Source organism: Eptesicus fuscus, chromosome 21 (assembly GCF_027574615.1).
Source record: "Eptesicus fuscus isolate TK198812 chromosome 21, DD_ASM_mEF_20220401, whole genome shotgun sequence".
Lineage (NCBI taxonomy): Eukaryota > Metazoa > Chordata > Mammalia > Chiroptera > Vespertilionidae > Eptesicus > Eptesicus fuscus.
The window spans coordinates 36003358-36017749 of record NC_072493.1 but is presented as its reverse complement, the minus strand read 5'-3'; the positions used below and the strand labels follow the sequence as shown (position 1 = coordinate 36017749).

General features: G+C 52.4%; 1 protein-coding gene, 1 long non-coding RNA gene and 1 other non-coding gene across 3 annotated transcripts; 2 read left to right on the top strand and 1 right to left on the bottom strand.

Moving 5' to 3' along the window:
- The first annotated feature begins 1326 nt into the window (after positions 1 to 1326).
- RASGRP4 (RAS guanyl releasing protein 4) lies at positions 1327 to 13470 on the top strand. Its single transcript, XM_008139638.3, has 17 exons — positions 1327 to 1450; positions 3369 to 3553; positions 3959 to 4077; positions 4190 to 4251; positions 4838 to 4969; positions 5082 to 5235; positions 6754 to 6927; positions 8124 to 8240; positions 8999 to 9274; positions 10732 to 10812; positions 10892 to 10996; positions 11094 to 11212; positions 11324 to 11468; positions 12262 to 12298; positions 12402 to 12533; positions 12634 to 12746; positions 13356 to 13470. Exons 1-17 carry the CDS (start codon positions 1428 to 1430, stop codon positions 13410 to 13412), a joined length of 2031 nt encoding a protein of 676 aa, XP_008137860.1. The 5' UTR covers positions 1327 to 1427; the 3' UTR covers positions 13413 to 13470.
- LOC129147667 (uncharacterized) lies at positions 12864 to 14318 on the bottom strand. The gene is made up of 2 exons (XR_008554945.1): positions 14215 to 14318; positions 12864 to 13755 (listed from the first exon to the last, which is right to left on the bottom strand). It is a non-coding gene; the product is annotated as an uncharacterized LOC129147667 (long non-coding RNA).
- Positions 13139 to 13241, top strand: LOC114230973 (U6 spliceosomal RNA). Its single transcript, XR_003616968.2, has one exon. It is a non-coding gene; the product is annotated as a U6 spliceosomal RNA (small nuclear RNA).
- Positions 14319 to 14392: the final 74 nt, after the last annotated feature.

Sequence of the window (14392 nt, the reverse complement as noted above, 5' to 3'; positions counted from 1 at the left end):
TTTGTATGTCAATTAAAAAAATATGTCAAGCCCTAACCAGTTTGGATCAGTGGATAGGGCGTCGGCCTGCGGACTCAAGGGTCCCAGGTTCGATTCTGGTCAAGGGCATGTACCTTAGTTGTGGGCACATCCCCAGTAGGGGGTGTGCAAGAGGCAGCTGATTGATGTTTCTCTCTCAGGGATGTTTCTAACTCTCTCTCCCTCTTCCTTCCTCTCTGTAAAAAAATCAATAAAATCTTTTTTTTTTTTTAAATATGTCAAGCATGACACATTTAGGTAGAAGAAAAACACACACATACTCAAAAGAAAAGTCTGTCTTTCTATGAGTACGTATTCATATACCCAGATAAACACAGCCAACAGAGCAGATGAAACCCAACGACATGTGACATTGGTCACGCCTGCCTAAGGGGAACAATGGGATGGGGAGGGGGCTCCCAGAGGGTTTACCTCCATCTCTAATGTTTTCTTCATAATAAGATCACGGTCTTGTCCTAGCCGGTGTGGCTCAGTGGATAGAGTGTTGGCCTGTGGACCAAAGGGTCCTGGGTCCGATTCCAGTCAAGGGCACCTACCGTGGTTGCAAGCTCCTCCTGGCCTGGGCCCTGCTCAGGCTCCTGCAGGAGGCAACCAATCCATGTGTTTCTCATGTAGATGTTTCTCTCTGTCTGTCCCTCTTTTTCCCACTCTCCCTAAAAGTCAATGGAAAAATATCCTCGCGTGAGGATTAACAAAACAAACAAACAAACAAAAAAGATAGCAGTCTTTAAGGTTGTGTAAGAATTAAATGAGTTACTATTTTTAAAGCCTTTAGAACAGCGTGTGGTATACAGTAGACACTACATAAAGCTTTGTTACAATGAAGGTAATAAAGTGAAGACTAAACTAGGAATCAAAGAAACTTAAGAAGAAATACACAAAATATTATGTCTGCAACTTTCCATTTAAAGCTTTGTGCATTCTTTTTACATGACTATGTCCTTATAGAAATATAAATTTTTATTTTGAGTGTATTTTTACATAAATGTGTCATAAAAGCATTTTTTAAAAAGTATGCCTTACATAACATATAAGGCATACTTTTAAAAAAATGCTTTTATTGAAGTATGAACAGAGAATCACGGGTCTAGAGACAGAAAGATGCGGGAGATAGAAAGCCCACTGGGTGATGGGGGGTGGGGGCCAGCAGCACCGGAAACCTCAGCCTGAAGGGATCCCCATGTGGGGGGAGGGGGAACCTTTGGTCTCTCCCCAGCCTCTTCCTTCCCCCTGGCCTGGGCCTGGGTGGGGAGGGGCAGTTCCTCTTTCCTTCCCAAGCACTAGGGAGGCCCCAGCTCCCAAGGGGCTAAGAAGCTGGAGCATTGGTGAAAGGGGAGAAACTGAGCCAGACTCTTGCAAGACCCCCTCCAGCCCCACCCCCAGGAAGCATGAACAGGAAAGACAGCAAGAGGTGAGAGACCCTCGAGGAGCCTGGGAGCACCCAAAGCCCCTGGGCCTCCCATTGTGTGGGACGGTTGGGAGGCACTAACCAGTTAGCGGGGTGTGGGGCTCCTCTGGGAGCAGGGGCAGGAGCAGGGGGCACCAGAGGGAAAGATGCTTTAGGGAGTTCAGAGCCAGCCGAGGCTGGGGCTCTTTGTGTGAGCTCTATGTCTTGTCCTCGCTCTCTCTCTGGAGCTGGACCTGCTCTGTTTCCCCTTCTCCCCACCCCCACCGGCATCCTATCTCCCTTACTCTGCCCTCCCTGGGGTCTTCCTGGTTCCCCATAACAGTCACTTGCTGACCCCCTGAACTGGAAACTCCAGGCTCCTGCAGGGCCCTGCCCCGGGGGAGAGGAGGTGACACAGGGCAAAGGGATTCCCTTGCCTCTTAAACCACTCCTGGCTGCTTCAGCTACTACAGGGGTCGGTCTGCAGGTAAGGGCCTAGCAGCTGGCTATAGCAGCAGATGCTGGCATGGACCTCTATCGCCTGGGCAAGCTGGCCATGTAATTGGGTTCCTAGCCTGGGCAGCTCCTCCAGCACGTCTCTGATGTACAAAGGGGTCCCTTCCCCATAATATCCAGCAGTTTAGTGGTTGAGACCTAGTTGCCTCATTTTCTGCCGGCATGACCTATAGATAGTTGTTGATTTCAGAGAGGAAGGAAAGGGAGAGAAACATCAATGATGAGAGAGAATCATTGCTTGGATGCCTCCAGCACGCCCCCTACTGAGGATCAAGCCTGCAACCCAGGCATGTGCCCTGGCTGGGAATCGAACCATGACCTCCTGGTTCATAGGTCAATGATCAACCACTGAGCCACACCAGCCATGCTTACTTAGCACTTTTTTTATTTTTATTTTATTTATTTATTTTTTTTTACTTAGCACTTTTGAAGAGCTAGGCATTGAATGGTCAGAGGAGATTCCTGGGGAAGGTCCCAGGGTGACTCTTCATTTTTTGTATAAAAATTAAGTGACTAACATAGCCACATGGCCAGCATACATTTCTCCAGCCTCATTTTGTCTGACTTGTGGAAACCAAGGCTATTCTGCCTGGATTCTCCTCCCTGCTTCCTCCACCATCCCAGTCTCTCCATTACCTCTTTCCCCAACTGGAACACCAGCCTCCAGCCTTGAGGAGGCACAAAGCAGAGTGAGGGTTATTTTTAAACTTCCCTTAAAACGGTCTCAGCCCCAAGGACCCCACCCACTCTGAAGAGCACCCATACTTTCTCTCTAGGCTCCAAATCTAGGGACTAAAGTGGGTGGCTAAGATTCAAGTCCTGCGGAAGGGCTGGCTTGATGGAGGTGTCAAGGTAGGGGAGAGGGAGATAGAATCTCAGGGGTCTGCTGCTCCCATGAGGGCTGGGAAAAGAAGGCACGGCATTGGAGAACAAAAGGGAATTCTGTGGAGTCTCCCTGAAGGCAGAATCTCCTATGATTCCCCTGGGAAGACAGGATTCTGGTAGTCTTCACCCATAATTCCCTTTAAGATCTGGAGTAATTCCAGGGGTCTGCCAACAGGAAATATCTCCCATGATGCCTAGGGACTGTATAGTCAAGGGGAATTTGGGGGCAATGCCTAGAGGAGAAATTTCTTATGATTACCTAGAGGGTCATCTCCCATGATTCTCTGTGGGGGCGGGGGTAGATGTTTCAGGGTAGTTTTGAGGGTCTTATCCTGATTCCCTGGAGACGGGAGTAACCTTTGGAGTTTACCTGTAGGAGAAGGCTCCCATGATCTGGAATACTCTGGGGGTTTTCTCCCATGAGTCCATGGGGGGTCAGGAGTAACCCTGAGGCTTTGCCTTTAGGGCTTTAAGGTCAAGGATTCAGGGGGCCTGTCTGAAGAAAGGGGTTCCCATGATTCCCTGGGGGAAATGCCCACAGGAAGTCCCACCAGGAATGTCCAGGAAAGACAGGAGGGCGGGGCCGGCCCCGGCTGGCTCGCCGCCACAAGACGTGCCCCAGCCCCAGGGAAATCAGCAAGATCATGGCTTCCATGGCTCTGGACATGCTGAAAGAGGGCGGCTGCAGCGAAGATGAGCTGCTGGAGAAATGCATTCAGTCCTTTGGTGAGTGTCCCCCTCCCTGGTCAGCCTCCCAAATACTGAGGTTGGGCCAAGTGCTCTCCTCTCTCTAGGCCTCACTTGGGGGGTGGGGGTGGGGGGTTATAACATAGGGTGTGTGGAATCACTACATTGGATATGAGAGACACCTGCGTTTCTCTTTCCTGAGATGTGGAGAAGAAGGAAGTCTGATGATATTTCCGTCTTCAACATGACTTGCCAGGCACCGTTCTGATTCATGCATAGTCCAGGCCAGGAAACTGAGGCTCAAGGAGGCCAAGTTGCTCTCCCAAGTTCGTGTAGGGAGTCAGGAGTAGAGCTGGGGTTTGAACCAGGCGGTCCAACTGGCTCTGGAGACTGCAGTTCATTGCCTGGGGGCCATTCTGACACAGAGTCCCCTCCTGTTCCCAGACTCAGCTGGCAGCCTGCGCCGTGGGGACCACATTCTCAACATGGTACTGGCCATGCACAGCTGGGTGCTGCCTTCTGACCACCTTGCTGCCCGTCTGCTGACCTTATATCCTCCCAGGGCCATGAGCAGTGGTGGAGGGCAGAGGGCGGAGATGGGAGTCTGAGAGATAGGGACAAAGTGAGCAGGCAGGTTTGGGATGCTGGCTGTCAGAGCCTTAACCAGAACCCAAGTATCAGGAGGCCACGGGGAACACGCAGGAGCTGAGGCGGCTGCAGATCTGTCACCTGGTCAGGTAGGCCTGGGCCAAGACCTCCATACCCATGACCCCAAACCCTCACCCTGCTGATCCCTAAAACACCTCCCAGAGTCTCCCCAACCCAGTTCCCCAGCTCTGCTCCTCCAAATCCCACTTTCAGACACTTGGTTTGATTGCTAAGATTCTCCCAGTTCTACTCCTTAGAATCCTCACCTCTTAGAGACCCCTAACCAGATCCTATAGACCCTCTCACAGCTGGTGCCCAGACACTGCTAGCTCTGATCCCCAAACCCCTACCTCCCACATACTCCAGCCTAGCTTCTAAGACCCCCTTCATCTTGCTCTCCTAAAATCTCACCCCGAGACCTCCTCACTGTCCTACCTAGCAATGTCACTTCCAAGAGACCCCCCCCCCCCAATCTATATCCTATTGATCCGCTAACCTGTGCTAAGAGGCCCCCAATCCTAATCCCAGAGACCGCACTAGCCTGGTGCCTCTCTGAACCCTGGCCTTCCAGGGATTCCCCAGTCCAGCACCTAGAGATTCCTCAGAGAACTTCCCTACCCTCACCCCACCATCCCACCATCCAGCCTCATCCCACCATCTCTAAACCATCCTCAGGTACTGGCTGACCCAACACCCTGAGACAGTGCACCAGGAGCCCCAGTTAGAAGAAGTTATAGGTCGTTTCTGGGCCACTGTGGAGCAGGAAGGCAACTCAGCCCAGAGGAACCTGGGAGATTCCTCCAACCTGTGAGTCAGCCCTTCCCCATTCTGTCCCTACCACCACTCTGCCATCTCTCTCCATACCCCTCACATTCTCCACCCTGAGCCCCTATAATACCCTGCCTCTCTTTACCCCCAGTCTGAGCCCTGGTGGCCCCGGCCCCCCACCCCCCATGAGCAGCCCAGGCCTGGGCAAAAAGTGCAAAGTGTCCTTGCTTTTCGACCACCTGGAGGCAAGGGAGCTGGCTCAGCACCTCACTTACCTGGAGTTCCGGTCCTTTCAGGCTATCAAGGTGAGAACCCCCTTCCTCCAGCTAGGAAGGACTTGTGATGGGGCGGGGACTGGCTGGGCCAGGTAAGAGGACACTCCCCCACCCTGGCCTGGACTCTGGGCAGGGATCTCACTCTCAAACTTGGTGCTGGAAGGGCCAGGAAAATGAGTTAAGCTGGCCGAGCACAGAGCCCCTGGGGTTCAAATCCATCAGCCCCTTGTTACCTGTGTAACTTTGAACTAGTCCCCTCTCTGGGACTCAGTGTTTTTACAGAGAGGAAGAGAGAGGGATAGAGAGTTAGAAACATTGATGAGAGAGAAACATCGATCAGCTGCCTCTTGCACACCCCCTACTGGGGATGTGCCCGCAACCAAGGTACATGCCCTTGACCGGAATCGAACCTGGGACCTTTCAGTCCGCAGGCCGACGCTCTATCCACTGAGCCAAACTGGTTTCGGCGGACTGAGTGTTTTTAAATGCAGGTCATATTACTTTATTGGATGGTTGGGAGAGTTAAATTAATATGTCCATTTGAAAATGCTTGTCCCAATGCCTGGCACATAGTAAGTGCTAAAGATAGGATCAGTGCCTGGTTCAGAGTAGATCCTATCATATTTTATCTACCCAAATGGTAATTTCATGTTTCAATATAGTAAGTGCTCGTTATTGCGATCATAATTTCAAGGGAAAGTGGGGATCTAGTTTTTTGTTGTGTTTGTCTTATACTTTTGTTTTGTTAAATTTATTTTTAAATTACAGTTAACATGCTTATGCTTCAGGTGTCCAACATAGTGATTAGACATTTGCATACCTTACAAAGTGATCATCCTGATGGGATCTGGTTTTTTAATGTGAACATTTCCTGATCATGTGCACACACACACACACACACACACACACACAGCACAGTGCATGTGGATATGGACTGTTGACCCCTGAGCAGAACAAATAGAAATCGGTTTCTTGTCCTCTTCGTCATTCTTCCCTTTGCTGACTGTATACCAGACAGGTAAACAGTTAAGGGCAACAGACTGGTTCCCACCCTGACTCAAGCATATGTGATCCTGGACAAATTACTTGTCCTCTCTGTACCTCCTTGGGCCTCCTCTCTAAGATGGGAATAATATAGTAGTCACTCCATAGAGTCGATGTGAGGATTAAATCGGTCAACATGACAAAAGGTTCAGAAGCGTGCCTGGCTTTTTGTAAACATTTCCCTGGCCCTGGCTCGTGTGGCTCGGTTGGTTGTGACATTGATTCTCGGTCAGGGCACATACCTAGGCGGAGGTTGGATGCTTGGTCAGAGTGAGTATGGGAAGCAACCATTGATGTTTCTCTCTCTGTCTCCCTTCCTCTCTCTAAAATCAGTAAACATATCCTCAAGTGAGAATTTTTTTAAAATAATCAATAAATAAACATTTCTCCTCAGGTGGGAAAGAGCCATGGCTAGGACTTAGGAGGTCATGACTGCTGGGGGATTGGGCGTGTGAGGGGCAGGGCCGGGATGCCAGGCCCACCCTGACGCCCATTCATCCCCAGCCCCAGGACCTGCGAGACTACGTTTTACAGGGCTCCGTGCGGGGCTGCTCGGCCCTGGAGGTATCCGTAGGTCTCAGCAACAGCGTGTCCCGCTGGGTGCAGGTCATGGTGCTGAGCCGGCCCGGGCCCACGCAGCGCGCACAGGTGCTGGACAAGTTCATCCATGTGGCACAGGTGAGGCCCGCCCCGCCGCTCTGCTCGCTTTGTGGGCGCTCGCACCCCTTCGGTTCCAGTTGTCCATCCCGGTGATGACATCACCGTGCCCTGGCCGCGCCCCGCGGCTTCGCGCCCCATCCTGACCCCGCCCCCCCCCCCCCCAGGTCTCAGTCTGGTGGTTCTTACCCAGACTGTGACAGCCCTGGTTCCTTGGCCTTGACATCACCGCATCCAACCCTCCCTGGCCCCACCCCGTGGTCCTAAACGTGGCAGTTGACCACATCCCTCCTGGCCCCGTCTTCCAAGCCCTACACCCGAATATTGTCTCCGAGGCAATAAAAGCGTCTCTTTCATGCCTCCACCTCTACGTCATCCTCCACCCTAGTCCCTGCATTCGTTCCAGCCGCCTCTTCGGGAATAGTGACCACATCCTTTCCCCTCGCGTCGCCTCTCTCCCCGGCCCCGCCCCACGCCACGCCCCTCCCTGCAGACAGGTCCCCGCCCTTCGGAGAAAAGGGAAGCCCTCCTTCCCCTAGCGTGGCCACGCCCCTCTGCGCACTTCCTTGCAGCCACACCCTTCCTCTGGCTTCTCCCTGCGCCTGTGCTTCCCTTGCTGGGCCCCTTAGACCTGCGGTTCTGGGTTTGCCTGCGGGTTTCCTCCTTGTTCCACTTTCTCCTCGCAGCGACCTGCGCCCTTCAAACTTGGAAAAGGGGAGGGCGAGGCAATTCTCCCTGATGGCCAGCTGACCCCACACCTGTCTACCTGACCCCTCTGTATCACTCTGACCCCATTCACCTCTGCTCGGTTTCTAGCTCCGGCCCAGAGCCCCACCTTCTTTCTCCCCACATCTGACTCTCAGAACAGTGAGACCTCCAGGTGCCTGACACCCTGATATCTGTCTGAATCACCTACACCTGTCTGACACACACCTGTCTAGTCCAACACCCCACACTTGACGGAGTCCCTCCACTTTTTTTCTGACCTCACATTAAGTCTGTTCCCTGCCTGACCTCACCTTAGTCTGTTCCATACCTGCTGTGGCCCACTCCTGCCTGACACATCTCAACTGTCTGATGCCCAATACTGGCCCACACCCACACATGCCTGGGACCTCAACTTCAACTGGGTACTTCCCATTGGGATGCCGCCATCTGAACCCCCAACGTATCCGTGCTCCACGTGACCCCCATCACATCTGCATCGCCCTCCCTAGAGTCTCCGCCAGCTGCAGAATTTCAACACACTGATGGCGGTCACTGGGGGCCTGTGTCACAGTGCCATCTCCAGGCTCAAGGACTCCCATGCCCACCTGAGTCCTGACAGCACCAAGGTGAGGCCCCACTACCCTCCCCAAAGTTCTAGTGGTCCTGAACTCCCACTTTTCTCCAACCCCCTTTACCCCTGGGGCTCTGGAGACCTTGCTCATCCAAACCCAACAGACCCCCAGGCTCTGTCCTCCTCTGCCATTCTTCCTCCCTCTTCACCCATCCACCTGTCATGCTGACATCTCTTACTGTGTGTCCATCCAGTCCTGAGCGGGACTGGCGAGAGACAGGAGAAAGGTGCTAGTGGAGAACTTGCAGTCCAGGTGCAGAGTAAAACAATGCCCCCAAGAGTGCCAACATTCAGGCCACCCATGGAGGAGCATCGGATGGGATCCTGGGAATGTCTGGGGAAAGTGAGTCATTCATGAGTCTGGTGTGTGGCTGAGGTCAGGAGGTGGCAGATGATGTTCAGTGGAAGATCCAGGTGAGCCTTGCAAGCCCATTAGGGTGTCTGGGCTTTATCCAGAGGGCAGTGGGGAGTTAGGGAACATTTGAGAATGATGCAACATCCATGATCAGACTTAGGTGTGGGAAGAATCACTCTAGCCTGGGGACCCAAGGAAGAGCAGTTTGAGAAGATATTGAGGCCGATGTGGGGCATGGATAGGGTTTGGGAAGGTGTCCAAAAATGGCATTGGGCCCCTGGGGGTCAGGAGCCCACACAGGGGGCTGCTAAGATACACCCCTCCACGGGGCTGAGGGAGCAGAACCTGGTTTCCCCCGATAACATGCTGCCCTCTCCCCACCATGGCCTCCCACATAGACCCTGCTGGAGCTGACTGAGCTGCTCGCTGCCCACAACAACTATGCCTGTTATCGCCGCGCCTGGGCTGGCTGCGCAGGCTTCCGGCTGCCGGTGCTGGGTGTGCACCTCAAGGACCTGGTGTCCCTGCATGAGGCGCAGCCCGACAGGTTACCTGATGGCCGCCTGCACCTTCCCAAGCTCAACAGCCTCTACCTACGGCTGCAGGAACTGGCAGCCCTTCAGAAGCAGCACCCGCCCTGCAGTGCCAATGAGGACCTGCTGCATCTGCTTACGGTGAGCTGCCCAGCCCCAGCTGGGCTCCCGGAGGCTGAGCCTGGGGCCCTGGGTGGGTGAAGGGCTGTGTGCCGGGAGAGAATAGCGTTGGGGTGTTTGGGCTTTGAAACCAGAGCTTCTTGTGCTCGCTTTGGCAGCACATATACTGAAACCAGAGCTTCTAGGTGTTTCTTCCCCGCCCGTTCCCCCCCCCCCCCCCAGCTATGTGTCCTTGGGCAAGTCACTTAGCCCCGTGGCTTCAGTTTCCTTATCTGCAAAATGGGAAAATTAGGACCCACTTCAGAGAGTAGTTGAGAAGAACCAATCAATATAATTCACATAAAGTGCTTAAATTAGTACCTGGAACACAGTGAGCTCCACATATATTATGCATTTTCCTCCCGGTGCCCCAGCAACTCAAGTATCCATGGATCTAAGCTCCAGAATTGCTTTGGGCTTTCACACTTCTGAACTCCAAGGTTCTGAGCTTCTCATGTCACTGGTCCAAAATTCCAAGCTTTAACATACTACGAATCTAAGCAAAAAGCTAGTGATAATTATTGATCACTTACTCTGGGCCAGGCAACATGTAAAACACTCTTTACAGAGTACTTCATTCCTTCTGTGCAACTCCAAGGTGGGGACCCTTATCATGCTCCCTACAGATTAGGAAACAGGGCCACAGAGGTGAGGTCCCTTTGCCCACTCTCCCATAGCAGTAAAACCTGGATCGGAACCCGGGCAGGCCAGCTTCAGAACCCACGTGTGTAACATGTAAACTACTGCACTATGTCCTAAGGTTGGAAGTGTGGGATTCTGGAGATACATATATACAGGGGTGGGCAAAAGTAGGTTTACCGTTGCAATACAAATAATAAAAAAATGGAGCTCCTTGTTCCAAATTCTTCAGACTTTCAAGACTGTGGTGACAGGGCATTAAACAGAGTGGGGGCCCTTCTAAGTGTGGGGCTTGCCCATGAAGCTGGCCCCGCCCTAATATGAGGCCAGCAGCCCAAATATTTATTGAACACCCACTGTGAGCCAGGCAAAACTACTTTAGGCACTTAGGTTTCACAGCAGTGAGCAAGTCAGAAAAAGAGGGGGGGATGGGGGAGACTGTTCTTGTGGGGCTGACATTCTAGTTGGGGAGACAGCACATAAAACAAAGCAATTAAGTCAATCGCATGGTCTTTGAGATAAGTATGACAGAGTAAATTAAGGCAGAAAACGGCATGGAAAGGAGCAGGGGTTTGCACTTTTAAGTAGGATCCAAAAAAGCCTCAGTGAGAAAACAGCATACCTGTACTAGGGGACAGGTGCTGTGAAGAATGAATAGGTCTCAGTGGGAGAAAAGACCTTCCAGGTCCCCAGAGAAGAGGGGGCTTTGGGGAAGAGGAGGAGAATGGAGGCCCAGGCAGGGCAATGGCTGTAGGTAGGAGGATGGAGACAGAGGGTCTATAACCCCTGCCCACCCCCAGCTTTCCCTGGATCTTTTCTACACGGAGGACGAGATCTATGAGCTTTCTTACACCCGGGAGCCTCGCTGTCCCAAGAGTCTGGTGAGACCCAAACCCTGATCTCTGACCCCTGGCCCAAGCCTATACACTGACTAACTATGCCCCTCTGTCCCTGCCCCAGCCACCCTCCCCCTTCAAAGCACCCCTGGTGGTGGAGTGGGCCCCTGGTGTGATGCCCAAGCCCGACAGGGCCACCCTGGGTCTACATGTGGAGCAGCTGGTAGAGGTAAGGAGGGGGAAGGAAGCTACCTGTATAGCCCTGACCCTAAGACTGAAGGGATCACGACAAGGCCTTACTCTCCCCTTCCCATGTTCCTCTGAAGTCCGTGTTCAAGAATTATGACCCTGAAGGCCGAGGAACCATCTCTCTTGAGGACTTTGAGCGACTCTCAGGCAACTTCCCCTTTGCCTGCCATGGGCTTCACCCATCCCCCCGCCAAGAGTAAGTGCTCTAATTCCCAAGGCGCCCACAGATGAGGATCCTGGGGTTTCCAGGATCCCGGGGTCTGGGAGAAAGGGGCCAGTCACGCTGAAGTGAGGTCTCTGCCCCCAGGAGTGGCTCCTTCAGCCGAGAGGAGCTGACGGAATACCTTCTCCGGGCCAGCGCCATCTGCTCCAAGCTAGGCCTGGCCTTCTTGCACACCTTCCATGAGGTCACCTTCCGCAAGCCCACCTTCTGTGACAGCTGCAGTGGTTTCGTGAGCATCCGGCCCACTATCCTTGGGGCCCATCTTCGGAGTGTCCTAGCTCCTCACAGTCTGGGCTCAGACGCCAGACCTTCCTTGGAGTACTCAGTCCCCAAGCCCTGAACAATCTGCGAATTCCAGAAAATTGTTCAACCTCAAATAATCCCCACATTTCATAGACACACCTAAACACTGAATGTTCTCTATATCCTGATGTTTCCAAAGTCTAGCTAACGCCCAAATCCCAGCTGACCTCCATCCTGGATAACTGCCAAGGCATGGATAACACCTAAAGTCCTATTTAACTTACATGCCTGGGTAGATTATTTCTAAACAATCAATCTCCGAGTTTCTAGACTCTAGATAATTCAAACCCTGGGTAATTTCCAAAAGTACACTCAATCTCTGGATAATGGACAAATCTCTCAATCTCCCAGGCTAATGTACAACCCTTGGCCTCCCAAAATTTGCTTTTCATTCACTAAATATTTATTAAGTACCTCCTGTGTGCCAGTACAGTTCTAGGCTCAGGGTGTGTATGTGGGGGGAGTGGGGTGCCAGCAGAAAACACAACAGACACAATCCCTGCCCACAGAATTCCAAATTTGACCCAGTTCTAATAGCCTAGATGATTCCTCAAACTCGAGTAAACCTCCAAATTCCTTTAATCCTCATCCCACATAGACCTCTATCTAGCCTTGAGAATTTCCAAAACCTGGGTGGTTTCCACACTTCCAAAGAGCCCCACCCATCCACAGCCCTACCTCTCCTAGCCTTGGCAACCTATTCTGCTTTCTCTTCCCAGCTCTGGGGTGTCACCAAGCAAGGCTACCGCTGTCGGGGTAAGTGGGACATCAGTGAGGGGGGAGCGAGTTCAGGACTTGCAGCCCAGAAGAATGGGGGCAGGGACTGGGCCTTTGGCCACTGACTGCTGCCTCCCCCCAGACTGTGGGCTGTGTTGCCACAAGCACTGCAGAGACCGAGTAAAGGAGGAGTGTAGGCGGCCAGGGACCAAGAGCGACAGGAGCCCCTCAGGAGCCCCTGTCCCACCCACACCAACGCCCCATGCCAGCTGTGGTGAGCTCCAGGGTGTACGGGCCTGGGAAGGGGGCTTGGTACATAGGGATTAATCCCAAGGTCATGAAGCTCTTCCCTCCCACCCATACCCCCAAAACAGGCTCTGAGGACAGTCTTTCCTACACATACGCCCTGGAACCTGAGACGGAGTGCCACCTTCACCATGCTTGGACCCAGACAGAGCACCCACAACCTTCCTGGGAACCAGACACGGTGAGGAGAAACTGCCCCTTCCCCCCAAGTGGATACAGGGGAGACCAACTCACTTGCCTGTGGAACCCAAACAGATTGGGGAAGCAAGGGCAGGTAAAAATGTGCAAAAATCCTCAGTTACTTGGGTAGGAGACTCTGGTCAATTTTTAATGTTGTTAGAAAAACAGAAATTTCAGTATGTTGGTGGGAAGAAGGGGTAGCCACTAGTAGAACAGAAAAAAAAGGATTTTAGGGAGAAAAAAATAAAGACAATAATGAGATGGCAATAATAAGGCCAAATATATCAGGAGCTACAATAAATGTCATGGAGTAAATTCCACTATTCCAAGGCAGAGACTCTGAGATTGGGTTAAGTGGACATTCATTCATCCACTTAACAAAAGTCTGGTGAGGTGCTCGCTTCGGCAGCACATACACTAAAACTGGAACGATACAGAGATTAGCATGGCCCTGCGCAAGGACGACACGCAAATTCGTGAAGGGCTCCGTATTTTAAAAAGAGAGAGAGAGAGAGAGAGAGAAGTCTGGTGAGGTACTGATGGCAGTGAAACATCTCCTGGACATCATACACCACCACCCCCACATCACCCAATATCTTCTTCCTTCCAGGTTCCCCTCCCAACGATGGCCCCGCCACCCATCCAGTCCTCCAAGCCCAATTCCTAGACATCGGGAAGTTACTTTCTTCTTCTGCATCAGAGTAGCTATTAATGGTACTCCCTCTTCCTGCACTTAGGCAACTGTGCAGCTCCATGTTGGATACATTTAATCTGTAGCATTATTTTACCAACTCCTTACATCTTCATTCTACAGATGAAGAGACTGAGGCTCAGTGAGGTTAAGCTGCTCACCCAAGGTGGCAGAGTTCCTAGGTGTTGGAGGCAGGACTCAAACCCAAGTCTTCTGTCCGCCTCTAAAACAGAAGCTTCTGATCAATGTGCCACACTGACAGTCGGGGTGGGTCAGGAGGGGGATGGGAGAGGAGGGCAGAGTCCTAGACGCTGGGGTCCTAGAGACAGTAGAGAAGGGGTAGAAAGGGGAGCCAGTGAACGCTTGAGTCTGACCACGTGGCTCCATTTCACTCAGGTTACAAGCCACAGTCCTCCCTGTAGCCCACTCCACACGGTCTGCCGCTGTGACTTCCTACCACTTACCCCCTCCCATCCTGCTTCAGCGGCACTGGCCTCCATGGTCCCTGAGCATGCCAAAAAGACTCCTACCTCAGGGCCTTTGCACTGGCTGTTCCCTCTGCCCGGAACACTTTCCCAGAGGCCCACATGACTCCCTCTTTGGGACTTAGCTCAAGTGTCACCTCAGTGAGGCCACCCCTCACCGTACTCAAAGTTTCAATCTCCCCATGGTCCCGGATCCCACCTTCCTGCGTTATTTTCCTCCAAAGTCCTTTCCTCAGCTGGCAACTATACATTTTACTCCCTTTTTCTCTTGTTGAATGTCTGCCCATCCTTACTAGAAATGTGAGCTCCAGCAAGACAGGGGCTGCACTTCTCACTGCTTTATCCCAAGAGCCTAGAACAGAGCTGCCACATGGCGGGTCCCTGATGAATGTCTGTCCAGCGCCTGCATGTCTTTCCCCCTGCCCACAGGAAGGGACAAATGTGTCGCTGAAGAACAGAGGACTGTGAGGG

What these genes read in the sequence shown, in the direction of transcription:
- RASGRP4 (XM_008139638.3), top strand. Translation starts at nt 1,428, where the DNA reads ATGAACAGGAAAGACAGCAAGAG. An exon ending in TGAGTCCTGACAGCACCAAG is followed by an intron (nt 8,241 to 8,998) that starts GTGAGGCCCCAC and finishes CCTCCCACATAG; the next exon opens with ACCCTGCTGGAGCTGACTGA. An exon ending in CTTCCTGGGAACCAGACACG is followed by an intron (nt 12,747 to 13,355) that starts GTGAGGAGAAAC and finishes TCTTCCTTCCAG; the next exon opens with GTTCCCCTCCCAACGATGGC.